General features: G+C 43.1%; 1 protein-coding gene across 1 annotated transcript in view; it reads left to right on the top strand.

Moving 5' to 3' along the window:
* The window catches only part of col28a1a (collagen, type XXVIII, alpha 1a), a gene marked incomplete at its 3' end in the record, with an annotated part of 36298 nt that extends 8629 nt beyond the window's left edge, over positions 1–27669 (top strand). Inside the window, exons 5-36 of the mRNA XM_084080526.1 lie at positions 468–488; positions 614–673; positions 3986–4039; positions 4400–4444; positions 5259–5285; positions 6931–6975; positions 7101–7145; positions 10425–10493; positions 11084–11152; positions 11678–11746; positions 12480–12548; positions 12651–12719; positions 12817–12885; positions 13000–13068; positions 13707–13778; positions 15061–15129; positions 16747–16818; positions 16979–17047; positions 18193–18261; positions 18366–18434; positions 19988–20056; positions 20323–20391; positions 20770–20838; positions 20996–21064; positions 21486–21566; positions 21779–21814; positions 22228–22264; positions 23530–23756; positions 24927–25254; positions 26145–26308; positions 26528–26825; positions 27497–27669. Of these exons, the coding sequence (XP_083936652.1) occupies positions 468–488; positions 614–673; positions 3986–4039; positions 4400–4444; positions 5259–5285; positions 6931–6975; positions 7101–7145; positions 10425–10493; positions 11084–11152; positions 11678–11746; positions 12480–12548; positions 12651–12719; positions 12817–12885; positions 13000–13068; positions 13707–13778; positions 15061–15129; positions 16747–16818; positions 16979–17047; positions 18193–18261; positions 18366–18434; positions 19988–20056; positions 20323–20391; positions 20770–20838; positions 20996–21064; positions 21486–21566; positions 21779–21814; positions 22228–22264; positions 23530–23756; positions 24927–25254; positions 26145–26308; positions 26528–26825; positions 27497–27669 (2820 nt within the window). The remainder of the gene's footprint in view (positions 1–467; positions 489–613; positions 674–3985; positions 4040–4399; positions 4445–5258; positions 5286–6930; positions 6976–7100; positions 7146–10424; positions 10494–11083; positions 11153–11677; positions 11747–12479; positions 12549–12650; positions 12720–12816; positions 12886–12999; positions 13069–13706; positions 13779–15060; positions 15130–16746; positions 16819–16978; positions 17048–18192; positions 18262–18365; positions 18435–19987; positions 20057–20322; positions 20392–20769; positions 20839–20995; positions 21065–21485; positions 21567–21778; positions 21815–22227; positions 22265–23529; positions 23757–24926; positions 25255–26144; positions 26309–26527; positions 26826–27496) is intronic.
* Between the last annotated feature and the right edge of the window lie 286 nt (positions 27670–27955).

Here is a 27955-nt window from a genome sequence, read left to right as displayed (position 1 = left end):
TCTCCTTCTCTCTTTCTCTCTCTCTCTCTCTCTCTCTCTCTTTTTCCCCATCTCTCCCTTTCTCTATCTCTCTCCTTCTCTATTTTTCTCCCCATCTCTATATTTTTCTCTCTCTTTGTCTCTCCCTCTCACTTTCTCTCTTCCTATCTCTCTACCTCTTCTTGTTTTCTCGCTCTCTCTCTCTTTTCCCTCTCTCTCTATCTCTCTCCCTTTCTCTATCTGTTTCTCTCTCTCTCTCTCTCTCTCTCTCTCTCTCTCTCTCTCTCTCTCTCTCTCTCTCTCTCTCTCTCTCTCTCTCTCTCTCTCTCTCTCTCTCTCTCTCTCTCTCTCTCTCTCTCTCTCTCTCTCTCTCTCTCTCTCTCTCTCTCTCTCTCTCTCACCCCCCCCCCTCTCTCTTCCTCTCTCACCCTCTATTTCTTCATATACTTCTTTCTTTCTTTCTCTCTCTATCTCTTTGTGTCTTTCAGAGCACAATAGTGAGCCGTGGGGTAAGTGTACCAGAACTAAGTTAATGTCAACTCCTTCACTTAAATGAAGGTAATAATCATGTTTATTTTATAAACTACGATGTTTTCTCCATTCAATCCTTAAAGCTTGTCATTTCTCCTGTCAGTGTCCAGAGCCAAAGTCCTGTCTGTGCAGCAAAGGAGAGAGAGGTCATCCTGGAAGCTCTGTGAGTATATATATACCACAGTAAAGAGTGTAGAAATTGACAGAAAACCCAACCCTGTCGTGGGATTGTGGATCATTCAGTAATTGATGAGGCAGGAGGAGTCAGAGACAATATTCTAGGTGGTGATGGTTCTGCTTTAATGCATATCATGGCCATGAGGGAAGTACGTTAGACACACAGTCTGACACAGATGGGTGGTATAAAGTTCTGCCAAGGGTGTTGATTTCGTCAACAAATACTATCACGAAAAATGTTCGTCGGCTACCTTTTTTCACTGACGAAAACTAAATAAAGACTAAATAAAAACTAACAAAATAGACCAAATATATTGACAATTTAGTCAACAAATAAAAACTAGACTAAAATGTTAGGGAGAGACTAGTGGAGAAGAGATCCAGTAGAACTTAAAGACAAGTCATTTTGTGCTTGGTTGCGAGTGGGTGTTGTGCTCTGAAAATAGCAGATCTACAAGCTCACAAGTGTAAAATCAGCCATTACGACGCCATTAAGGCACCGTCGACTAAAACAACTGTAGATTTAGTTTAGCCTAAAACTTTTTTTTAGACTAAAACTAAAACATTTCATATGACTAAAACTAAATGGAATTTTATTCAAAAGACTATGGCTAAAACTAAATCAAAATTTGCTGTCAAAATGAACACTGAAGGGATCACATGGATCAGAGGAGGTCAAGCTGAACCATAACAATACAGCCATCAGGCCCACATTCTTCCTCAAGCATAAAGTGCATTCTAGTTCTTTTATTCAAATCTCAATAAATAGTATATGAGCTTATAATAAACACTTAAACCCCCAGCATCCAAATTCTAGTGGGGGGAACATTCGCCAAAAAACAGCCGATCTTCAAGCACAGAACGCACCGCGAGCTTGTAGATCGGCTATTTTTGTCGAAGTAATTTGGTGTAGAGAAATAGAAAGAAAAAAGAACGCACAGAGAATGGATGCATGCAACTCATGTCTACGTTTTCTTAATCTCTCAAGAACAGATTCAGAGCTGCGCTACTGAATCTGTCGGGAGCCCCGTTCAGAATGTGTGAGCGTTGGCCTACAAGTGGGCGTGCCTTCAGATCAGGAAGCAGGCCGCGCTTTAGCCAATCAAATGTAGTGGGCGGGATTTACATCTGTGCGTTCGCTTCCCACTGGAAACAAACCCAAACTCATTTAACAATAGCGTCCTCGGAGCCAACAAAAACCACGGAAAGTTAGTAACATTTTAACTTGCTCTTTCATCATAGAAACAAGTGGGCTTATAACCAAAATGATCCATGTTCTTTGGGAGAAATGGTGTTAGTGTTCCGTGGAGAAATATTGTTAGTGGGAATGAAAACATAGTCGCACCACCGGAAGTGGAGGGCTGAGGGCAGAGACCATAGTCGGTTTCCAGTCGTCCTCTGTCTATTTAATCACTCCCCCCAGAGTCAAATGCAAAAGTGAAAAACACTGGGGGCGCTGTTTTTCCTTTTTATTTGACGATGGGTTCCCAGATTGAAGTTTTCTTAGCACTGTATAGAGAGGGGTTTAAGTGGGTAATCTGGCTGTGTGTAGTAGCAAATCAAACACAACGCGCTACACAATGTCCACAACAGGTCATGAAGGTGTCAACATTCGGCCGCATAGCTTTCCACCGCGGTGTGTGTGTGTGTGTGTGTGTGTGTGTGTGTGTGTGTGTGTGTGTGTGTGTGTGTGTGTGTGTGTGTGTGTATGATATGATGAGTCCAGGTTGACAGAGGTTTACTGAACCTCGCTGAGGCCTGTTAATCCTCAGACAGTGGACTGTTATTCCTGGCAGACCAACAGCTGGACACCCAGTGTCCCTCCTGCCCCGCCCTGCCCCTCCGTCCAGCTGGCCCATGGCCTCAACAGGTGCATCTGGCCCCCGGGGGCGGGGAGGGGGCGGGGCACTAACGGAGTGGGACGGCGGTACACATCAAAGGGACAGGAAACGTTTTCCCACACACTGCAAGTGTAGCAGGGCTATAGCGAGAGAAAGGCCCCAAAGAAAGACCCCCGCCGTGTTTTCACTGCACGGCCCAACACGGTTCAACTCAGAAGCTCTTGGAGGGAAAAAGCGGGAAAAGGTCGAGGGACGGTAGATTAAACACGAGCAAACACACGGCGGTGAGCGGGCGAAGCCGCTGCTCTGAGGTGGATGTTTACATTGGGACAGGGGTTGCAGACAGGTCGCACGTAAACTCACAATGACCTCCTTCCACCTCTGCTTGTGCTCACACGGGAACCAAACCAGGAGAGAGGAGAGAGGAGAGAGGCCCCGACCAATAGTCTCGCGCAGACAGACAACTATTCCTCAATCTCCGAATACTATATAGAGTCTGGAACTACACTTCCCGGAAGGCAGGAAGCTGTCATCTGTTCGTCATTTCCGTTCACGGAAATATATGTTAAAATATCTTTACATTTTATTTTTTCATTTCCATTCCTGCTAAGCAGAAAGCTGTATTATGCTTCGATGATTTTGATTTATATTAGGATACATTTGCGCGACTGTAAAGATGAAACGGAAGCGGGGAGGAGGCTTCACGTCCGCTTTATCCCCCATAGGAACCAAACGGACCCTTATGGTTCTGTAACTCTGAGAGTGTACAAATGGAACCAAATGGACCCTTATGGTTCTGTAACTCTGAGTGTACAAATGAAACCAAATGGACCCTTATGGTTCTGTAACTCTGAGTGTACAAATGGAACCAAATGGACCGTTATGGTTCTGTAACTCTGAGAGTGTACAAATTGTACACTTGTACATTTGTACACTCTCAGAGTACACTCTCCATTTGTACACTCTCAGAGTTAAATTAACATTGATTTTACAATATAAATTGGGGTCCCAGAGATAGAAATGACGTTAAATGGGGGTCTGTAGCCTAATGCTTGTCAAACTGGGGGGGTCCTTGAAATTAAAATGGTTGAGAATCACTGCTAGAACCGTGAAAATCTTCTCTTATGGGGGTCCCTGGCATATATGGAGGGGTCCGCGGTCTAATAAGTGTCAATTTGGGGGTCCTTGACCTGAACAAGTTTGAGAATCACTGTTGTAGAGCTTCTATTTTCATTATAGTTTGGGGTCCAGCGGGGGGGGAGACATCAAATATCTCTTTCTGGTCTCTGGGCGCTAAAACGTTTGTGAAGCACCGCTGTACCATATCTGCCCTTTGCCCTTTCAATGACCTCCTTCCACTTACTGCTTATGAACACATGAGAACAAGAGGAGAGCCCCCCCCTCCCTCCTCCCCTCAATAATCTGCTCCTCTCCTGAACCTATCTGTCCCTCTGTAGGGTAAACCTGGTGATCCTGGATCTGATGGCTCTCCCGGGTCAAAGGGATCTCGTGTAAGTTTTATATTGTTGTCACAACGTTAATCCACCCACTGCATGGTGGCTGAATGTTGAAGAATGCAGCGGTGGACAAGTAACTAAGTACATTTACTCAAGTACTGTACTTAATGGTATATATATAGGGTAAGTGATTTTTGATAAGAGTTAAATACTGTAGCTCTATATTCTGATAGTACTCATTGCTATAGTGTTTATTGGTGGTAATATGTCATTTAATAAGTAATATAATATTCTTACTTTTTTAAGGAGTAATATGTTATAAGTAACATTTTACTCTCCTGAGTAATATTGCACTGGCCATCAATGAGTGTGTATTGACGGTGTTGTTTCTGTCTGGTCTCTGTGTCAACACAGGGGGAGGCGGGCATCAACGGCCGTCCAGGAATGGAGGGCATTGAGGTATGTATGAGTCAACATGTAACATTCATCATTTAGATGATTACATCTCACATAGCCTACCAGTTACTACACAAAAGTTTAATTCATAATTTAGATGAGTATTACATCTCAATAAGTAGATGGTAAGGAGAAATATCAGTATGTTATGTACATTATTCATGCAAACACTAGAGTAGGAGCGCACACCAGTAAGGAGGTTCTGACCAGGAGATATTTAACTGTTTAAAAGAGAGGAGGTCGCACAGCTCGTAGCCACGATGCAATCACTTTTTTATTGTCTCCGCCAGGCCGAAGGCATGGTGGAGACTATGTTTTCGTTCCCGTTTTCATTCCCGTCCACAGCTAACATTGGTCAAGCATCACGTGACACGTGACAATATGTTGAAAGGGTGTGCTTTGATTGGCTAGCGAGACGCATGACGAAATAGAGCCCTATAAATAAGTGTGTCACTTTGAAACACTGTTTACGTGTTTCAAAGTGACATCAGTGCCATCAGCCAAGCTAACATTGGACATGTTAGCTTGACTGATTGAACATGTTAGCCAAGCTAAGCAAGGCACCACTCACTTCACACAGGGTGTGATTTTTAGTAAGAATTAGAACATTCCCAACATTCCCACAACATTAAAATAGCACAGGTCTGCTGGCGGAGACTTGTGCTCCGAGGAGCACATTTTCTAGTTTGTATGTATTATTATCATTATTCATTATTCATAGCACAGTAAGGTGTGCTGTGTCCATGGGGACCTACTTCTAAATATTATACATGATATACGTTTTTGGTACATATAATTCTGATCCTTTTCTCTGTAGGGTCGAACTGGTGTCCGAGGGGAAAAGGTAAGATTTGTTCCGATTTTTTAGCCACTTAGTGTTGTAAAATAAATCATTAACAAGTCATATTAAGTGGTGGTTTTCAACTTATTGTGAGTCCGGGGACCACCTGGGGACCACCATCCATCCATCCTGACTTAGAATCAACCTGGGGACCACTGCTGTGTCAGGTGTATGGGTTAAAATGACAATTTACAATGTAGGCATTTATCAGACGCTCTTTATCCACAGTGAAGCAAGGTAAACACAGTCTAGCATCAGTCTAAACCATTGGTTCTCAAAGTGGGGTCCGGGGACCCCCAGGGGTACTTGAGGGGGTTCCAACGGGTCCCCAGCTAAATGATGGACAGGAACCAAATGGACTCTTATGGGTGTGTAACTCTGAGAGTCCATTTGTACACTCTCAGAGTTAAATTAACATTGATTATACAATATGAATTGGGGTCCCAGAGATATGAATGCCATTAAATGGGGGTCCGTAGCCTAATGCATGTTAACTGGGGGTCCTTGAAATTAAAATGGTTGGGAATCACTGCTAGAGCCGTAAAAACCTTCTCTTATTGGGGTCCCTGGCTTATCTTTTCAAATGGGGGTCCGCGGGGTAATAAGTGTCAATTTGGGGGTCCTTGACATGAAATAGTTTGAGAACCACTGGTCTAAACAATATAATATCAAAACCTAATAATCTGTACATGGAAACTATACAAACTATGCCAGGCAAACAGGTGAACCTATAGCATCTGTCAAGTTTCACTGAATACAATATGTTTCCACAGAATATGGTTCTATCTCTACACACAGATATTCATACACATATGAAAGCCCCCTTTCCAATGCAGCTTAAGTAGTACCACTTACACACCACTCTACCCACTTCATTGTAGTGGAAACCAAGGCACAAGTGGGCGGTGTGGTGTGGGGTAGGGTGAGGCCATGCATATGGAAAGCCGCCGGTTCTCAAACCTTTTTGGCTCAGGTCACCTGTAAATAACTGTTTCATCCACGGCACCCCTGAATTACATTGTTACTTACGTACTTATAGGACCCTCCATTCATGTCATATTACGGTACTTAAAAATGTAAATATTTCCATTAGGGCAGGTTGAAAATAATTTTATACTTGACGTTTAACAACTCTGGATGGAACATACATTCGTCAAAAATAGCAGATCTACAAGCCCACAACGCATCGCAACGCGATGCGTTGTGGGCTTGTAGATCGGCTATTTTTGATAAAGAGATTTGGTGTAGTTCCAAAAGTGATATGGATCAATTCCAAATATTATCATCATATTCTGAGGCACCCCTGGACTGGTGTCACGGCACCCTAGGGTGCCACGGCACCCGCTTTGAGAAACCCTGCTGTACACACACACCTAAGCTCATGATGTCAAGCGGTGCGCGGCCTTGACCGTTTCACAAATGGAGGCTCACAGATCTGCAACGCTAAGAGTGTACGGTACAAAAGGAATCGAATGGATTGTACGGGTCCATTAACACTAGGGGTCTCAGAGATGAAACATCATATCAAATTGGGGTCCGTGGGGCTTATATGCATATCAAACTGGGGGTCCTTGAAAGTTAAAATCCGTCTCAGTTGCTAACAAGTTATTTTTCTTGCTCTCGAACCCGTTTCTTTTTTTTCTTCCAGGGGGAGCGAGGAGAGTGTGGAGCCCCAGGTGTGAAAGGAGAACAAGTAGGTTTTAAGAAGAAGTCTTTGTTTAATACGTTCTTTGTAGGCTGGTGGCTACTGTACTGTATGCTATGGCTTACTGTAAGAAGACATCATAACATGATGTTTTATGCTCTTGTCTCTTACAGGGTGTCGCTGGAGCCGCTGGTACAAGGGGGCCCAGAGGAGAGACGGTGAGCTTTTTAAACCATCTGTGTCTCTATGAGCATGAGATGAACACCTGCAACTGATTGCAACACAAAGCTGCAACTGACAGTACACTCACTGACACAAGCCACTCACACAAGTGCCGCTTATAAACCCACATGTACACACGCGGGAAGGCAAAGCGCCAACGCACACTCACACACCACGTGCACACACACACACACACACGCACACACACACACACACACAGAGAAAGACACAGCGCATAAGCACAAGATGCACGCAAAGCGCACACACGACGTATGCATACCCTCCGTGAATACTGTATAGCTCTAAAACTGTGCCTCTTCTTCTCTGAGCTGATTCTATGATACTCCATAATATCCAGGAAAACTTTTTTGTTTCATAATCACAGACATGCATTAGACTCCTGTATTCAATCAGTCTGGTGGGAGAAATAAACGCCAACGATAATATTATAATGATAATATTCACACCCATTCCATTTAGTCAGGCCCCAGTCATGTTTAAAGCAATGCAACAACATAAAAACTAAGCAGAAGGAGGAGTAGTATCTATCTATACAATACTTTGACTCAATTACAGGGGTTGAGTAGCTTTTGTCATAGCCGTAGATTATGTCTCTCGTAGATGTATTTTATCGATTCTGACATTTTCAATCTACGAGAGTCGTAGCGACCATCACCCACCATTACCCACTGGATTGTCAGCTCCAAAGCCTGTAGTTCTCCAAACATGTACAAATGCAAAATATAAGGTGCTAACCCTTGTGCCCCAAATGTTAACTCACTCTACGGGCGTAGTAGAGCAATGTAATAATCCATATTTTTCAATAAATAAGTGTTTTAATCCCGTCTGTCTTTTTCCCCCCTTCGTTTACTTCCTGTTTACATTGAGCGTAATTCCGGATGTGCTTCGTCACTATACCGCCCATTGGGAATTTCTGACAGAATAGGCCTCAGACGGGATTAAAACACTTATTTATTGAAAAATATGGATTATTACATTGCACTACTACGCCGTAGAGCAGGGGTCTTCAACAGGGGGTCCGGGACCCCTAGGGGGTCCTCAGAGGTTACTACAGGGGGTCCGCCAAATCTTTGTGTGATATGATTGTTTTGTTTTTTTACCTTAACCATTTGAACCCTAGCATCCCTTTTCTGAGGAGAACTTTAGCCAAAAATAGCAGATCTACAAGCTCACAACGCCTCGCAGCGCGAGGCGTTGTGAGCTTGTAAATCTGCTATTTTTGGGAAAGAGGAATAGGTGTAGAGGGAAAAAATAACAGTACGTAAACAAAAACATGTTGAATCTAAAACACAGTATAGAGGGGGTCCCTGCTTCATCTCTCTCTCAGCTAGGGGGTCCTTGGGCTGAAAACGTTGAAGACCCCTGCCGTAGACTGAGTAAACATTTGGGGCACAAGGGTAAGCACCTTATATTTTGCATTTGTACATGTTTGGAGAACTACGGGCTTTGGAGCTGACATTCCAATAGGGAAATAGGGGGGGGGGGGGGGTGGTTGCTACGACTCTCGTAGATTGAAAATGTCAGAATGGATAAAATACATCTAGTCGAGAGTCATAATCTATGGCTATAGCTTGTGTCCATCACTGGCCCTCTCTGGTCAAATAGAACTCTTCTTCCCGTGGTCCAGCAGACATCATCCACACATCATCCGCTGCTGAAACAATCGGGGAAAACTGTGGCTAAAAAACGCCGAGCGTGAGGACACACACTCACCGCTGTGCACTTATGGAATGTGATGCAGGGATTAGGACCTTATCCCGTCCACCAATGTCGCCCGGCCCAGCGCTGTGCGGTGAACCCACGTCCGTATTGTCACCGAGCTAGACTGTGTTCTATAGGATTAGTGTAGCAGCGCATGTTATCCATTCCCTCTCTCTCTCTCTCTCCCCTTAAACGCTGGTTGCCCTCTGCGGTGTTTGGCATGCGCACCGGGCCGGCACAGTCCTGGTCTGGGTTAGATTAGGTGACAGACCGCCCCCACCCCCCACCCTCACCCTCTGGTTCCCATAGGGTCATTTGAGGTTCAAGGAGGCTCAAGGTGTTTTTTTTACAAAAAGGTAGTAGAGTATAGAGACAGGGGAAGGTGAGGACAGACAGAGGGAAGGACGTGATCAGTGTTGATTTTAGTCCACTAAAATGCAAAAATAAATAAAAACTAAGCTATGTTGACTAAAACTAAGACTAAATATATTAATAACAAATAATAAACTAGACTAAAATGTCAGTGAGGGACTAGTGGAGAAGAGATCCAGTAGAACTAAAAGACTAAAAGTCGTTTTATGTTCGGTTGCGCTCGGGTGTTGCGCTCTGAAAATAGCTGATCCACAAGCTCACAATGCATCACGCTTGCAAGGCGTTTTAGGCTTGTAGATCTGCTATTTTCAGAATGCAACCAAGTGTAAAATCAGCCTTTACGACGCCATCAAGGCACCGCCAACATACATTTTAGTCGACTAAATCAACTGTAGATTTAGTCGACTACAATCTTATGATATTTAGTCGACTAAAACTAGACAAAAACTAAAACATTTCAGATGACTAAAATATGACTAAAACTAAACAAAAGACTATGACTAAAACTAAATAAAAATCGCCGGCTTCGAATGCTATCTATGCATTGAATGGGAGATTATCACGTTTTATCAGACCATTGAATGGGCGAGTAGGCGACATACTGACCTACCCACAATTTATCACACAATTCATTGGGCATAATCAGGAGCTACTGACCTACTCGGAGGCAGAGCAGTCCCCACAACATGATTTACCATTCTGTGCCTATCGGTACATAACTCGAAATCGTGCTGAGTATAGCTCAAGCGAACTGGAGCCACGTGAAGGACCACCGAGCGAGCTAAAGCGAGCGAGTTGCCGTCCCGAACGTTGCGACGGAGATTGCGCGCCTCCGTCATGGTCCGAAACTGACATTTTTAAGTCATCTCCGTCAGTAGGTCAGCATGTCTTGATAACACCCTCTCACATGTCACTTTCTGACATTCTGTTGGTGTGTCTGTGTGTGTGTGTGTGTGTGTGTGTGTGTGTGTGTGTGTGTGTGTGTGTGTGTGTGTGTGTGTGTGTGTGTGTGTGTGTGTGTGTTGCAGGGAGCAAGGGGAGACCCTGGGGACCAGGGTGCTGAAGGACCAATGGGAACTAAAGTAAGACAGAAAGAAAATTCCAATGGCATCATGGTTAAAAAGTGATTGAAGGTGAAATGTACATGCATGAATCTAATGTTTACTGTCCTCACACTAAAGGGTGATCGAGGACCGGGTGGAGCCACTGGACCTCCAGGAGACGCAGGCGTTGGGTTCCCTGGACCTAAGGTGACCTCTGACCCCTGTCTGTCCCACATGGGTGTTTTTTCTATGCGTTTGTGTGTGTTCAACCACACGTGCGTGTGGTTGAACACACACAAACGCATAGAAAAACGTGTTTCTGTCCTCTTTAAACCATAGACAGTAAAAGTGACGCCCATAGACTCTACAGACCGTAAATTAAGCCTATTTTTCAACCATTTTAAATCCGCCATCTTTCTATATCCGGTCAGAATATGCAAATAAGAAACCGGAAATTAATAAATGCTATTGGTTGGGACCAGAGCGGGGGGTGGGGAATGAATGCTATTGGTTGTGTAGCTTGTGTAGCTACAGCGTACCCTACTTTATCATCGATTTCAAAATAATAGTGGTTACACAAACTTTATAAACACGTGTCGTAGACAACATTGTTTTTGTTTTTTTCGGGCCACACACATAAACAGGAAACACACATAAAGGGTTCCCGTTCAAATCTGATGCCGAGCCAATCAAACAAAGCTATATGGAACACTGAACCGTAAACTGGACACGTGGGCCTACAGTTATAAACAGAGACTTACGGTTTGATATTTGATCGAAACGTTTTGTGTTCTTAGGGTGACAAGGGGAACCAAGGCAGACCCGGTCCGGCTGGTGCGACGGGTGTCGGTCAAGCAGGACCCATGGTGAGTTCACATCCATGCTGTCAGGGCCAAACATGGTACTGTACGTCCACATCTGTAATGTGTCCGGAAATGGAAATGTCGCAAAAATAGAACAAATGGATCCAGTGTATGTTATTTAATCACAGACTAATTGTTAATACTTTTCATTGCTTCAATATTTATAAAACCCACAGACAGACTTAACCGCTTTCCCTTTCATCTACAAGCTCACAACGTTGTGAACTTGTAGATCTGCTTTTTTGCTACTTTTGCATGACACTCTTGAACGATGAAGTAGAGCATTAATTTACACAAAAAAAAACACGTATAAAGTTGAAATATGGAGATACTGTACAGGTTTCTGTCTGGCTGACAGAAACGATGTGTAACATGGGAAAAAAAACACATGAAAGACTGCATTGAACAGCTTGTCCACTTGGTGGAGCTCTATTTCCATCAAACAGTCAGCAGTTCTAATGAATGAACACCATCATGCTCTGCAATGGAAGGTTCATGTCTGGTATATGATGTGTGTCTTCTCTCCAGGGACCAGTTGGACCACCTGGAATACAAGGATCACAAGGCTTCCCTGGAGAAGGTCTCCCAGGCCCAAAAGTAAGACCAGTGTTTCCCAAACCTTTTTATCTCGAGACCCAAAAGAGACATTTGGTTACTTAAGTGGTTATTAATTAACCACTTAAGCTCTATTTAATAGTGAAAATAGCCGCGATTGTAGAGCGGCTACTTTCACTATTTTCCTAAGTTTGGGAAAACATTCCGAAATTCTATTTTAGAAATGCTGGACTTTTTGGGTGGGTCAGGGACACACTGGCACATGCTCACTCAATATGTTTACATTTCAGGACCCCCTGGAAAACGAGATGCTGTATATCTCAAGGGGTTATTTCTAATAAACAATTTCAATCAGGATTAAGGCCCAATTGAAAATCTTGAAAGGGTTAAGTGCAGTCAACTTTTACGATTTTTTTAATCGTAAAAGTTTTTTTTTTTTTAATGTTGCTGTAATATCTGTGGTTCTCAAATTATTTTATGTCAAGGACTCCCAAAATTCTATGCATTTGGGATGAATCGTTGCCCCTGTACAGTGCAGTAAGGCAGTGTGCGGGCATATTCTCTTTATTGTTAGTTGCCTATACGCACCTGCTTTTAATACGTTTTTATTTTCCGTGTGCGAAAGTTTTCTTAACAGTTGAAGAAGCCAAACAAACAATATGTTTTTTCCTCTTATGTATAAAGACCGGTACACAAGATGTAACAATAATGAACCCCTTAAACCTTGAACCTTGAACACGTTCTCTCTAACACGGCGCTGTGTTTGTGACGACAGGGCGACCGCGGTTACGAGGGTCTTAAAGGCAGCCGTGGACCACCGGGACTAGGGGTCAAAGGTGACCAGGTAAGGATTCAACCTCTAATAGCTGGTAGAGGTATCACACTGTTCTAACTGTTAAAAAAAAAAGATGACCTCTCACCTTTCACCCCCATGACCTTTCAACAGGGAGGTCCAGGAGCTCCGGGGCTTCCAGGGCTGATGGGGTTTCCTGGGGCCGGTATCCAAGGAGACAAGGTACGGACAATGATATAAAAAGTACAGATATTTTTCACATCTTTATTAAATATAATTTCCACTTTAAATTGTGATCTTTCTATGTGCTGCTTTATAGGGAGACCAGGGCCCAGTTGGCCCATCTGGGCCCAGAGGACCTCCAGGCCTGGGGATCATAGGACCTAAGGTTGGTGGAACCAACTTTACACCCCGGTGTTAGAAAGTATAGATGGATACAGAACATGGTATAAAAATTAAATCTAATCTCAGGCCAAGTCCTAATCTGTCCTTTGTGAAACAGGGGGACCAGGGATTCCCCGGGGAGCCTGGACCACAGGGGGAGAGGGGCCTGGGGGAGCCGGGACCCAAGGTGAGACCACCAGGGCCAACTGTCAACTGTAAAAAAAATAAAATAAATCTGTTTACTTATAGAGCTGTAGAGACAGGGAGACACCCTGTTAATGAACACACACTCTATACTAGGGGTGTACCGATACGGTAACTGCATCGATGCATCGATTTTAATTTCAACAATCGAAGTATATCGAAATATAACAGCAACACATCGTATCGTATCTTGTCGTTTTGCAATGCAAATAATCTGTATCGAAAAACCTGCGCTCTCCACACGTTTCACACAGATTGAATGTTTTTGCTGAATAGTTACTGTATCGATTTTAAATCATTGAATTGTATCGTATCACCATGAATGAACCAATATCACCAACCTCCTCAACACCCACAAGGCCAAGCTACGTACCATGGGCCCCAACTGTGGAACGCCCTCCCTGTCCACCTGAGAGCACCACAGTCGGCTACACTGGTTTTACCTCTAGGCTTTACGACACATGTTTTAATTGTTTGTTTTTTTCATTTTCTCATTTGTCATCACCTACAGCAGCTTTAAATGAAACATTTTGAGCAGAAGTATTGACAGGTTTGTGTCTGTCTGTCTGTCTGTCTGTCTGTCTGTCTGTCTGTCTGTCTGTCTGTGTGTGTGTGTTCCAGGGGGAGGGGGGCCCTGAGGGGACAGCTGGGATACCTGGCATTCCTGGAGAGGATGGAGCTGTGGGGCCAAAGGTCAGTCACCTACCGGGGGTCAAAAGGTCACCAGTGGTGGAAAGTTACTTAATATTAGTTTACTCAAATACAGTACAGTACAGTACTGTACTGTATGATAGAATAATTCTCTCTATGTTGTTGTGTTATTAAAGGGGTAGATGTATGATGATAATAATAGTCTCTATGTTGCTGTGTTATTAAAGGGGGAGATGTATGATAATAATAATAGTCTCTATGTTGTTGTGTTATTAAAGGGGGAGATGTATGATAATAATAATAGTCTCTATGTTGTTGTGTTATTAAAGGGGGAGATGTATGATGATAATTATAGTCTCTATGTTATTGTGTTATTAAAGGGGTAGATGTATGATAATAATAATAGTCTCTATGTTATTGTGTTATTAAAGGGGGAGATGTATGATAATAATAATACTCTATGTTGTTGTGTTATTAAAGGGGGAGATGTATGATGATAATAATACTCTATGTTATTGTGTTATTAAAGGGGTAGATGTATGATGATAATTATAGTCTCTATGTTATTGTGTTATTAAAGGGGGAGATGTATGATAATAATAATACTCTATGTTGTTGTGTTATTAAAGGGGTAGATGTATGATAATAATAGTCTCTATGTTGTTGTTATTAAAGGGGTAGATGTATGATAATAATAATAGTCTCTATGTTGTTGTGTTATTAAAGGGGGAGATGTATGATAATAATAATAGTCTCTATGTTGTTGTTATTAAAGGGGTAGATGTATGATAATAATAATAGTCTCTATGTTGTTGTGTTGTTAAAGGGGGAGATGTATGATAATAATAATAGTCTCTATGTTGTTGTGTTATTAAAGGGGGAGATGTATGATAATAATAATAGTCTCTATGTTGTTGTCATTAAAGGGGTAGATGTATGATAATAATAATAGTCTCTATGTTGTTGTGTTATTAAAGGGGGAGATGTATGATAATAATAATAGTCTCTATGTTGTTGTGTTATTAAAGGGGGAGATGTATGATAATAATAATAGTCTCTATGTTGTTGTGTTATTAAAGGGGGAGATGTATGATAATAATAATAGTCTCTATGTTGTTGTTATTAAAGGGGTAGATGTATGATAATAATAATAGTCTCTATGTTGTTGTTATTAAAGGGGGAGATGTATGATAATAATAATAGTCTCTATGTTGTTGTCATTAAAGGGGGAGATGTATGATAATAATAATAGTCTCTATGTTGTTGTGTTATTAAAGGGGGAGATGTATGATGATGATAATACTCTATGTTGTTGTTATTAAAGGGGGAGATGGGTTTAGCAGGATCCAGAGGTCTGGAGGGAGTCCCTGGGAAAGGAGTCCCTGGAGAAAAGGTCAGATCCACAAAGGTTCCACATCTCACCATGAGTCAAACGTTATGCAAATAATCTGATAATAATAGCACATCCTGGACAAACACTGTAACAATACACATTTAGCAGGTGTGACGTGACGTGAGCTCAAAGTACAGTATGCAGAGAGGAGGTCAATGTTTACACGGTACACACTGTGTCAACCTCTGACACACACCACACCACACAGGATCACTGTATGTTTGTCAAGATGTCATAATTAAATTATGACATCTTCACAAACATACAAGCAGTGGCGTGCACAGACATTTTGAGGGGCAGGCGCTCAAGTAAATTATACTTTTTTTTGTTGACTTGGTCTGCTCTTTTTTCCCTCTACACCTATACCTCTTTGCCAAAAATAGCCGATCTACAAGCCCACAACGCCTCGCAGCGCGAGGCGTTGTGGGCTTGTAGATCTGCTATTTTTGGCTAAAGTTCTCCTCAGAAAAGGGATGCTAGGTTTCGAGTGGTTATGGTAAAAAGAAAAATCATATCACATAAAGATTTGGCGGACCCCCTGTAGTAACTCTGAGGACCCCCTAGGGGTCCCGGACCCCCTGTTGAAGACCCCTGCTGTAAAAAAAAAAAAAAAAGGGCACTTCTGGTCAAGAGGGCAAAGGGCAGGTGCTCTAGCACCACCTAGAGTCTATCTGTGCACGTCCCTGCATACAAGTACATTTTACTTTCAAGTGTCTGACCTTTAAAATCTACGCGAACGTAACCCCGGTTATAATACGAGCGAGATGTCTTTGTATCGTCCTGTCACAACGGAGAGTTTTACAAAGACCACAAAATGTATTGCTTAATGTTTACACTCTTTACATCTGCAGCAAATATAAGACCACCCCTCACAGAACGCTTTCAAAGGAAATCTAGAAGGATTTGTCCAAAAGCCCCAAAAAAGCAACTACTGTATAGGCCACATGAGCACTTTAAAGATCGGCTATTTGAAAATAGCAGATCTACAAGCTCACAACGCCACACGTTGTGAGCTTGTAGATCTGCTACTTTCAAAAACTTTCAAAAACTCTATCTACGACTATCATTTCGAATATTTTTTGAAACATTCAAACACCACAAATGCTCCCTGGAACAAAACATTTTCATGAAAGTATTTCCGAACCACTGGTTTGAAAGATAATTAAAACATGTGGAAACAAGCCCAATAAACCGCAACCACCAATATTTACAAGCAACTTTACAGAAGAACAAGCCCAAATTCGCTTATAATAATATTTGTCAAGATGTCATGGCAACCCTGATAGAAACGGGCTGATCTATTGGATTTTCATGCACAACTATCTCTAGGGTTTTCAGAGAATGGACGCGCGCACACACACACACACACACACACACACACACACACACACACACACACACACACACACACACACACACACACACACACACACACACACACACACACACACACACACACACACACACACACACACACACACACAGCAGCGTGAAGCACTTTGACCTGCATCCTATCTATGAAAGGTGATAAACAAGTAAAAGTCAGTCATTGTTATGAACCTATAATTAATGGTATATAATGCCGATGATAATGATGATTTATTTGTGTTTCTGCAGGGGGACCGAGGTAACCGTGGGCCCAGGGGCCTCCCGGGAGCACTGGGCCCCGTCGGACCTGCAGGGGCCAAGGTATGTACAGTTCATTCATTGTGAGTTAACTACACATTGTGACTTGTTACTTACTGAAGACAGGGAGCCATTACATGCAGAACAGGAAGGACAGGGGTTCTGGGTCATGTGTCATCATAGGTCATAAGGTCATGTGTCAGTGTCATGTTGTCGTCTCCAGGGAGAGCCTGGCAGCCTGGGATGGATGGGTCTTCCAGGACCTCCTGGACGAGGCCTTCCAGGACCTAAGGTAATCACATACACATGTTTTAGAAGAAAAGAGGAAAAGCTCTTTAACTTCTTTTTATTTACACCAACGTTTGGACACAATAGGTCTTCTTCAGGGTATGACCTCTTTTCATTGAAACACTTAATAACACATATCTACTTATATATCAGCACCTCCTGTTCCTGTGTGCGCTGCTGTTCCATTCTTTGCCGAAGCACGCCTTCAAATTCAATTAAATTCAATTTTATCACAACAAGAGAACAAAATCACAACAAGTCGTCTCAACAGCAGAGACCCAACAGAAGTCAGAGGAGAACTAGCCTGGGATCCAGCCTGCTTGCTTACGTTCAGCGTTTTTTTCTTTTCTCACTTCGCTTCGCCGAGTAGGGAAGTGAGAAAAAGACGAACGTAGCGAATCAGGCTGGATTCAAGGCCAGAGGAGAACGGCTACACTGGTTAACTGCCACACACACAGTATAAATAAACCTCTTATCTCCATATTCTAACTGTGTTTTCTTTTCATAAATTAACGCCCTACTTGATCCAGAGCATGTGAGCGGAGCGGAGCGACGCGATTTTGACGTGAGCGCGGAGCTGGTTTATAAAAAGGTTGGAGCGCTACTCAGAGCGAGGACCGCCTCCCGCTCCAATCCGCCCTCGCGGGGGCCGCGCACCGAATGTTTGAGCATGCCCGGTCGCACAGACTCAGAGACACACAGACATCCGCAGTGCGCAGGCACCGAGATTTCATTAGAATTTCTACTTTCTTTTTCTTTTCTTTTTTTTACTGTTGAGCGACCCGGTTTGAGCGGAGCATGGAGCGAGATTTGCGCAAATCAACGTGAGCGAGGAGCGACGGGGAGCGGAGCGCGGGGGGAGTCGACGTGAGCGAATAGCGAGCGTGAAACCAGCCCCCTGGAGCGCCGAGCGGCATTTCCACCCGCTCCGCTCCGCTCACGTGCTCTGACTTGATCATACTACAGCGTCACACAAAAGCATCAAAAGTAGCAGATCTACAAGCTCGAAACGTGTTGCTTCGCGACGCGTTTCGAGCTTGTAGATCTGCTACTTTTGATGCTTTTGAATTGGAATCCTGTAATAAAAGCAATCATCAATCAAATCAATAAAAGCGTTAATCAATGAAAAATGTGTGTCATATATAACAGGGAGACATCGGGCCGGTGGGCCCAGCAGGACCGGTTGGAGAGCATGGTGTTGGAATCGCCGGGCCTAAGGTAACAACACGGACACCCACCGTGCCGTTTGAGTTTCTCACCACTGTGTGGCGCTAGAGAGCTGATCCTGTGTGTGTGTGTGTGTCTCCTCAATCATAATGCAGGGCGACAGAGGGAGTTCTGGGCCCGTGGGACCTCAAGGGTTAAAAGGACACGCCTACCCAGGACCACAGGTGAGTGAGGCGATCACTTCCTGTCCATCACTTCCTGTCGATTTAATCCCTGATACCTGATCAAATCGACAGGAAGTGAATAAAAATGTTTTTTATTTGCTCCATGTTCAACTATAAACTACACTGTCCCAACACCAAAGACTGCCATATGTAAATTATTTCAGGGTTTGACCATTACGTAATGCTTTTGCACAAAGGTTTATACAATTTTTTTAATTTTTGTTGGCCTTAAATATTGCTGCTGTTCCTCTATCTATGCAGAGCTAGTTTTGTTTTTGATGGTTGTTTACATCATTGGTTGAGATCATATAGTTACTGTATATTGAGATTGTGTCTCTAGAACTTGAACTGAATTGTCATTCTGAAACGTTTTTTAAGTGAAAAGATAAATCAAACAATGACAATTAAATATACACATCTGTCAACATAGTACTCACTAAAACCCTCAGTGAGCATTGGTCCATGTGTAACCTATTTCTAAGTCTGATAGAGTGTACTAATGTAATCAAACGGACTACAAAGGTAGACTAGATCAGAGTTAAATGAACACTGAGGATCTTACAGTGTGGATGTTTATAGACTAACAGAGTTAAATGAACACTGAGGATCTTACAGTGTGGATGTGTATAGACTAACAGAGTTAAATAAACACTGAGGATCTTACAGTGTGGATGTTTATAGACTTTCAGAGTTAAATGAACACTATGAGGATCTTGTGGGTGTTTATAGACTTTCAGAGTTAAATGAACACTGAGGATCTTGTGGGTGTTTATAGACTTTCAGAGTTAAATAAACACTGAGGATCTTGTGGGTGTTTATAGACTTTCAGAGTTAAATGAACACTGAGGATCTTGTGGGTGTTTATAGACTTTCAGAGTTAAATGAACACTGAGGATCTTGTGGGTGTTTATAGACTTTCAGAGTTAAATAAACACTGAGGATCTTGTGGGTGTTTATAGACTTTCAGAGTTAAATGAACACTGAGGATCTTGTGGGTGTTTATAGACTTTCAGAGTTAAATAAACACTGAGGATCTTGTGGGTGTTTATAGACTTTCAGAGTTAAATAAACACTGAGGATCTTGTGGGTGTTTATAGACTTTCAGAGTTAAATAAACACTGAGGATCTTGTGGGTGTTTATAGACTTTCAGAGTTAAATAAACACTGAGGATCTTGTGGGTGTTTATAGACTTTCAGAGTTAAATAAACACTGAGGATCTTGTGGGTGTTTATAGACTTTCAGAGTTAAATGAACACTGAGGATCTTGTGGGTGTTTATAGACTTTCAGAGTTAAATAAACACTGAGGATCTTGTGGGTGTTTATAGACTAACAGAGTTAAATGAACACTGAGGATCTTGTGGGTGTTTATAGACTAACAGAGTTAAATGAACACTGAGGATCTTGTGGGTGTTTATAGACTAACAGAGTTAAATGAACACTGAGGATCTTGTGGGTGTTTATAGACTAACAGAGTTAAATGAACACTGAGGATCTTGTGGGTGTTTATAGAGAATAAGAAGATGTTGCTGATTTCTTCTACTTGATTAACAGGGAGCACCAGGGTTACCGGGGCAACCAGGGGAGATTGGACCAGAGGGCAACGGTATACCTGGACCTAAGGTGAGACGCACGCGCGCGCACACACACACACACACACACACACTTGCGTGTACTGTGTGTGCGTGCGTGCCTGAGTGTGTGTGTGTGTGTGTGTGTGTGTGTGTGTGTGTGTGTGTGTGTGTGTGTGTGTGTGTGTGTGTGTGTGTGTGTGTGTGTGTGTGTGTGTGCCTTTAAATGTCATTGAGATGAACTATACTGTGTGAAGGTGAAATATAACCAGGTCTATAAACACAGGTTTATATCAATGCTTTTGTTTTGTCTCTCAGGGTGACAGAGGGTCTGCTGGGATCCCGGGGCCCTCCGGACCCCCAGGGATCGGTCTGTTTGGCCTGAAGGTCAGTCTGCATGTTTGACTGATGATGATATTAGTGAATATTTATCTGAAAAAAGTAACATGTTGTGAACTAGAGAGATCACATAAATGACTTCACCTGTAATAGGATATAGACCCAAGACTTATAGCAGTACTGAACTGAACTGAACTGAACTGAACTGTACTCAGTGGTGTAAAGTAACTAAGTACATTTACTCTCAAGTACTGTACTTAAGTACAATGTTGAGGTACTTCAGTACTTCTATTTCTACTCCACTACTGTACATCTCAGAGGCAAATAATTGTACTTTTACTCCACTACAATTATCGCTCTATAAAGAGCGTCTGCTAAATGTCTACATTGTAAATGGTCTAAATTGTACTGCACTGCGTTTCCCAGGGTTCTGTTGGCCAGCCGGGCCCTCCGGGTTTGCATGGGCTCCCAGGAGAAGGCATCCAGGGGCCAAAGGTACGACAGACAGACAGACAGACAGACAGACAGACAGACAGACAGACAGACAGACAGACAGACAGCAGGCACTGAAACACTGGAGATGATTACACTATAGAATCAAATCAAACTCAACTTGATGGGTTGTTTCTCGACCCCCTTTCCTTTCCTATAGGGAGAACCTGGGTTCCAGGGACAGATGGGCCCCCGGGGGCCCCCAGGAGACGGCCTTCTAGGGGAAAAGGTACCAACAATACGTTGCCATGGTGATGGAGCCATATGTAACCTTCATGTTACTGTGTCACACACACACACAGCGATATAGGGGAATCATGTGTGTGTGTGTGTGTGTGTGTGTGTGTGTGTGTGTGTGTGTGTTCTTGTTGAACACGCGCACACACACACACACACACACACACACACACACAGAGCGATATAGGGGAATCATGTGTGTGTGTGTGTTCTTGTTGAACACGCGCACGCACACACACACACACACACACACACACACACACACACACACACACACACACACACACACACACACACACACACACACACACACACACACACACACACACACACACACAGTGAGATAGGGGAATGCCAGTGATGTGTATGTGTGTTCATGTTGTGTTTCCTCACACACACACACACACACACAGGGGCACAGGGGAATCCCAGGAGACCGGGGGAAGAGAGGAGATAAAGGAGACTTTGGAGAACCTGGATCTGCTGGACCAATGGTAACCCTGACCTACATGCATGTTTTTATTTACCTTTATTACACCAGCTGGTCACTTCAGACAAATGACCTGGTATTTAGTAAAATATCTGTTCTCATTGCTATAGAGTGTTTGTTGAAAATTCATACAGTAAATCATTTCAACCGTAAAATCATTCACTGTTTTGTCTGCATGTATAAATTATAATATCTAATCAGAGTCAAATGTTGCAGGGCCGTCATGGAGCCAAAGGAGACCCAGGATTGACAGTGAGTAAAGAGCAAGGATGAATGAATGATTTTTTTAAAGGATCTACACCATGAAAAAAATGAAAAACTGGAGGGATTGTACCCTGACGTGACGTCACATCAGGGTACAAATCAGCTTGGCCTGTTTTGAGACCAATTTATAGAAAACCCCAGATTTGCTGTGAAAGCCTGAGTGTTCAAACTGGGGTCTTTTTGGAGATAGAAGAGAGGTAGGGGAGACCAAAAATACACAAAAAAGAAGAAAAAGTTAAAATTCATGGTGTAGTCCCTTTAATAAAAGGAAAGAGCACATCAGCACGTCCATGAATAGTCATCAGCGATCATCAGTCATCAGCAATTCCATGATAATAAAAAGTTCATTTTGTGCAGTACAGTATAGGCCTACAGCAATAATTATTTATTTTTGTCCACAGAGAGACCAAGTCATCAAAATAATAAGGGAGATCTGTGGTAAGTAAGAGTAAGCTTGTTTGAGCGTTTAGAGGTTTTGTTTTCAACTCTGCTTTTGACTCTTTACTGAAGAACCCTGTCTGCTATGGAGGTACAGTATGTTCTTCAGTATGTTCTATGGATGTATATAGCCTTACAGTATGTTCTATGGATGTATATAGCCTTACAGGATGTTCTATGGATGTACAGCCTTACAGTATGTTCTAACTGGGATGATGCTCACTGCATGGTAGGCCTGTCAAAAAAAATGTCAAAATGTTCAAAATCGATTTTTTTATTTATTTATTTTTATAAGGTAGTACCTTTTTCACTGGCACTTTGTCTGAAATCAATGTCAGAAAGACTGACTGACATGATCTGGCTGCATTGAAGTGTATGATTCAACTTTTCATGGTTTATATTGTTCAGAATTGTTAGAAAATCGCAATAAATCGCAGAATCGAATTGAATATTTGTTAGAAAATCGCAATAAATCGCAGAATCGAATCGAATATCAATTAATCGCAAAATCGCAATTTTAATCAAATCGGCACCCTTAGGAATCGATTTTGAATCAAATCGTGAGGTAATCGTGAGGAATCGTGACACCCCTACTGCATGGGAACAAACATCACTGTGTAGACATTAGTCTAGAATCTCTGTGTGGAACCTGCATTTCCAAGGTACGAATAAAATATAAATCCTCTGGTGATAAACCGGCCTGACATTTGCAAACTGGGCCCTGATTGGTCCCTCACTATACTTCGGAGGGAGTGAAATCCAATCACAGCTGAGCGGTGCCAGACCAAATCTGCCGAGGGGAATTTTTTTTGTTGCAATGGCAGATTGGTCTGGTTTCCAGGCTAACTGGGATCGGTGCCCGTTGGGAACGTATTGCCAGAGGCGTACGCTCATTGGGGCCAACAAGGCTCGGTCTGTAAAACCCTGCTCCCCCAGGGGAAAAAAATCAAAAAATCAACATAACAACATTAGCGGCCTCTCTCCCTATTCTGTTGTAGCCAACCACAGAAAGTCGCCTTTGTTTTCAAATCGGGCTTATTTGCATGCGGCCGAATTGTTAATGAGTGGTAAACAGTGTAAAGAGGGGCCAGAAATAGCTTCACATTTCATTATTGTTGTGACTTAAGAATCTGTCCCGGTCAATGTTAGAACCCACCATACGCTACTGTGTATTGCCCTCCGTTATACCCATTGTCCACCATTGTAGCCGATGTAGCCGTTGTCTTACAGTGTGTGTGTTGTGTGTGTGTCGTCGCCCCCTTCAGGCTGTGGTCTGAAGTGCAGAGAGAGCCCCTTGGAGCTGGTGTTCGTCATAGACAGCTCAGAGAGCGTGGGGCCCGAGAACTTCGAGCTGGTCAAGGACTTTGTCAACGGCCTGATCGACCGCGTGTCGGTGAGCCGCGAGGCCAGCCGCGTGGGCGTGGTCCTCTACAGCCACGTGGACATGGTGGTGGTCAGCCTGACCCAGCAGTCCAGCCAGGACGACATCAAGGTATACGGATGGAACTAATCTATTTAAAAGGCTTCTGCTGTTAACCGGCATTTAAAAACGTCACGGTTAATAAAAGCAACAAAACGTGGACTTCACAAGAGTATTTCTAATTTTCTAATACTTTTACTTCTACTCCACTACATCTCAGAGGCAAATATTGTACATTTACTTCGCTACAATTATTCGAAAACTTTAGTTACTAGTTACTTTGTAGATTTAGATTATTATTACAAAACCACTTCAGCCCTATATACATTTCGGCCTTTTGAAAACAGCCGATCTACAAGCTCACAATGCGTCGCGATGCGACGCATTGTGAGCTTGTAGATCGGCTGTTTTCAAAAGATATTTATACATTTTATACATTTGAAAACTTGTGAAATGGGACATTCTGCATAATAAAGTACTTTCTACTTTTGGTACTTTAAGTACATTTTTATACCAATACTTTTGTGCTTTTACTCAAGTAAATTTTGAATTCCGGACTTTTACTTGTAACAGAGTATTTCTACATTGCAATATCGATACTTTTACTTGTTTTAAGTAAAACAATTTAGTACTTTTCCCACCACTGGTAAAATATAATGAAAACCTCTAATTTACAAATGCTCATTTGATTTTATCCATCCATAGTTTTGTGGAATAATTTTTTTTGCGTATAATAATCACGATAATTGTGAAACCGTGATTTTATTTTTGTTATCAGTCTATTAATCATTAAAGGACGACTTCACCGCTTTTCAACCTATCTTCATATAATTGGTCCTCACTAATACTCATGATAAAATGGTACCATTTTTTTTCTACTCGGTCTGTGTCTCAGAGGAGGGCTGTGGACAGTTCAGAGTCCCGTCTACCAGTGACATCATCAATGGGGAATCCAAGCGAATAGAAACTGCAGGCTTTCTATTCCTGGAAAGTTGCAATGCAATAAAAGAAGCCATTATTCTCGTGTTAATAAAAATCTAAATAAAAAATGTGAAATCTTGTTGGAAAAAAAAATCATGCCTAACGATGATGTCACTGGTAGACAGGTTTCTGGACTGAAAAAAATGGTACCATTTTATCATGAGTATTAGTGAGGACCAATTATATGAAGATAGGTTGAAATGCGGTGAAGTCGTCCTTTAACCATCATAAATCTATAATCATTCCTTATACATCATCAAGGCGGCGGTCAGGAAGATGCCCTACCTGGGCGAGGGCACCTTCACGGGCAGCGCCATCCTGCGCGCGGGCCAGCTGTTCCGGGCGTCGCGGCCGGGCGTCCGTAAAGTGGCGGTGGTCCTGACGGACGGGCAGGCGGACCGCCGCGACGCCACGCAGCCCGAGGAGGCGGCGGCCGAGGCCCACGCGGCCGGGGTGGAGGTGTTGGTCATCGGGGTGGTGGACCACGCCGACCCCATGTACGAGGACTTCAGGGACGAGATGAACGCCATCGCCTCAGACCCGGACGACCAGCACGTCTACCTGATCGATGACTTCATGACGCTGCCCGGTGAGAGAACATTAGCATTCTGGCTTTTTTTTCGTGTTTTTGCAATTATTAAAACAGGGGTCTTCAACGTTTTCAGGGCCAAGGACCCCCTAGCTGAGAGAGAGATGAAGCAGGGACCCCCTACTCTATATCGTATACAATTGTGTTTCAGATTTAACTTTTTTTGTGTACGTGGTCTGCTCTTTTTTCCTCTACACCGATAGCTCTTTGCCAAAAATAGCAGATCTACAAGCTCACAACGCCTCGCGCTGCGAGGCGTTGTGAGCTTGTAGATCTACTATGTTTGGCTTAAGTTCTCCTCAGAAAAGGGATGCTAGGGTTCAAGTGGTTAATGTAAAAAAAATAAATCATATCACACAACCCCCTGTAGTAACTCTGAGGACCCCCTAGGGGTCTCGGACACCCTGTTGAAGACCCCTGGATTAAAATACAGTGATGGAAGATGTACAATTAAAAAATATATATAAGTAAAAGTATCAATACTGCAAATTAGAAATGCACTGTAAAAGTCCAGTATTGAAAATGGACTTGATTAAAATACAAAAGTTTTGGTATCAAAATGTACTCAAAATGGTACCAAAAGTAAAAGCACTCATTAGTTTTCAAGTTTTCAACAATGCTTTGAAAATAGCCAAATACTGACTAGCAGCGACAGAGCGACAGACTACAAGAATGTTTCAATGAAAGCTAGAAACACAAAGCTACAAATAACATAGACCTACACATACTGTATGTATTTATACTAGATTTTCAGGCCGCTGTGGGGCCTTCAAATGTAGTTTAATGTGGTCTCCATATATGGACATGTTGCGCTTGTGACGCCCACTGTCCACTGAATGATGACATCATAAGTACAGCTTGTTTTTTTGTCCAATCATTGTGGTCCTCAGCTCTGGAGGGCAAGCTGCTGAGTCATATCTGTGAGCATGACGCTGGAACCGTGTTCATCCCTAACTCCTTCCAACCCGGACCCCGACCCCCCCTGGTGGCTGTTCCCGCGCCCGAGACCCTCCACACGCCCGCTCCCGATCACTACAACATCCCTGACAGACAGGTACTGTAAGCACACAGACAGGTAAACATCCATACAAATCATTGATTGATTGAGAGATCTCGTCAGTGGCAGGCAAGAGTTAACATTATTAACGGCACAGGTAGTACAGTCAAAGGTTATGCTAAAAGGATAACACAAAAAGCCCCAGGCCCTAGTTTGGGTCCCAGGGAGTACAGATCTCTCTTTGGGAACCACTAAATGTCTCGGTTACGTTCCTAGCGTGAACCTCCCGTGGAAATGACCACGCCCCCGACACAGCTTCCAGACCAGCTGATCGTCATCACCACCACGGAGGCCACGCCCTTCTACGAGGAGGAGGAGGAGGAGGAGGAGTCTTTCAACGAGCTGCCAGGCATCACCGCGGCGCCCCCGGTGGACAGGAGGAAGCAGCGGCCCCCTCCTGTCATCTCTGTGATGGGACCCCAGACCCCCAACAACTGGCTCTACGTTCCGGAGACAACCCGGGCCCCGTACCTCATACCTCACACATCTCCTCTGACAGAGATCTTTGTACCAGGTAAACACTTTACACAGTGCATGCATAACGTCTTATATTACACAGCTTGGTTGAATGCTTGATTCTGATTGGTCAATCGCTGAATTCAGAGGTGTGTTATTTCTGGATAATGACCGATGAGCTCAATAACAGACCTCTGTCTAATCAAAGGCTCAGAGCACCTGCTCATATCAACCTGTCTAATCAAAGGCTCAGAGCACCTGCTCATATCAACCTGTCTAATCAAAGACTCAGAACACCTGCTCATATCAACCTGTCTAATCAAAGACTCAGAACACCTGCTCATATCAACCTGCGCTGCTTGGTTTTATGCTGTATCCAACATGACAGCCATGTAAACCAACACACCATGTCATTTACAGCTAAACGTTGCTCTCAAGAATGTTTTTAGAAAATATTTGAAGTGAGAAATAGACGATGCAGTATGTATTCTATTTGATCTACTAAGCTAGCTAATGTCTCTGGTAGGAGACTCTTTGTGTCTCCTACCGGAGAGACCGTCATCATTCATTATTGTCATTATTGTCTCAGGAATGTGACAAAAACAAAAAAAATCTCCATGAATTCAATGGTGTGTAATTGATAAAAAATATGTAATTTTTTGGGTGAACTACTCCTTTAACACAAAACAATATCACTTACACCACCTTTATTATTTTGATCCTTTTCAGAAGTGGGGTGTGGCCAGCCCCTGGACCCGGGGCCGTGCCGCCAGTACGTGGTGAAGTGGTACTACGACCCCGAGGCCAACGCCTGCGCCCAGTTCTGGTACGGAGGTTGCCAGGGCAACGCCAATAACTTTGACACTGAGAGCAACTGCAAGAACGCCTGCGTCTACACGTAACGAACACTAGGGGGAGCCAGAGAGGAGAGAGGTGTACGTGTGTGCACAGAGAGAGATAGAGAGAGAGAGAGAGAGAGAGAGAGCACGTTTACCCTTTAAACCCATATAAGACGCATGTGTGTCATTTTAAGATGTCTTTGGGCTATTCAAAAATAGCAGATCTACAAGCTCAAATGAGCTTGTAGATCTGCTATTTTCGAAAAATCTTGACAATGTGTGCAAATCTTTGATATATGTTTTAAAGCGAAAATGTTTAACTCCGATCTGTGCTTCTTGGGGGCGGGGG

The sequence above is a fragment of the Gymnoscopelus microlampas genome (genome assembly GCF_963454915.1).
Source record: "Gymnoscopelus microlampas genome assembly, chromosome: 15".
Lineage (NCBI taxonomy): Eukaryota > Metazoa > Chordata > Actinopteri > Myctophiformes > Myctophidae > Gymnoscopelus > Gymnoscopelus microlampas.
The sequence above is the reverse complement of the archived record's forward strand: the minus strand, read 5'-3'. Positions and strand labels throughout refer to the sequence as shown.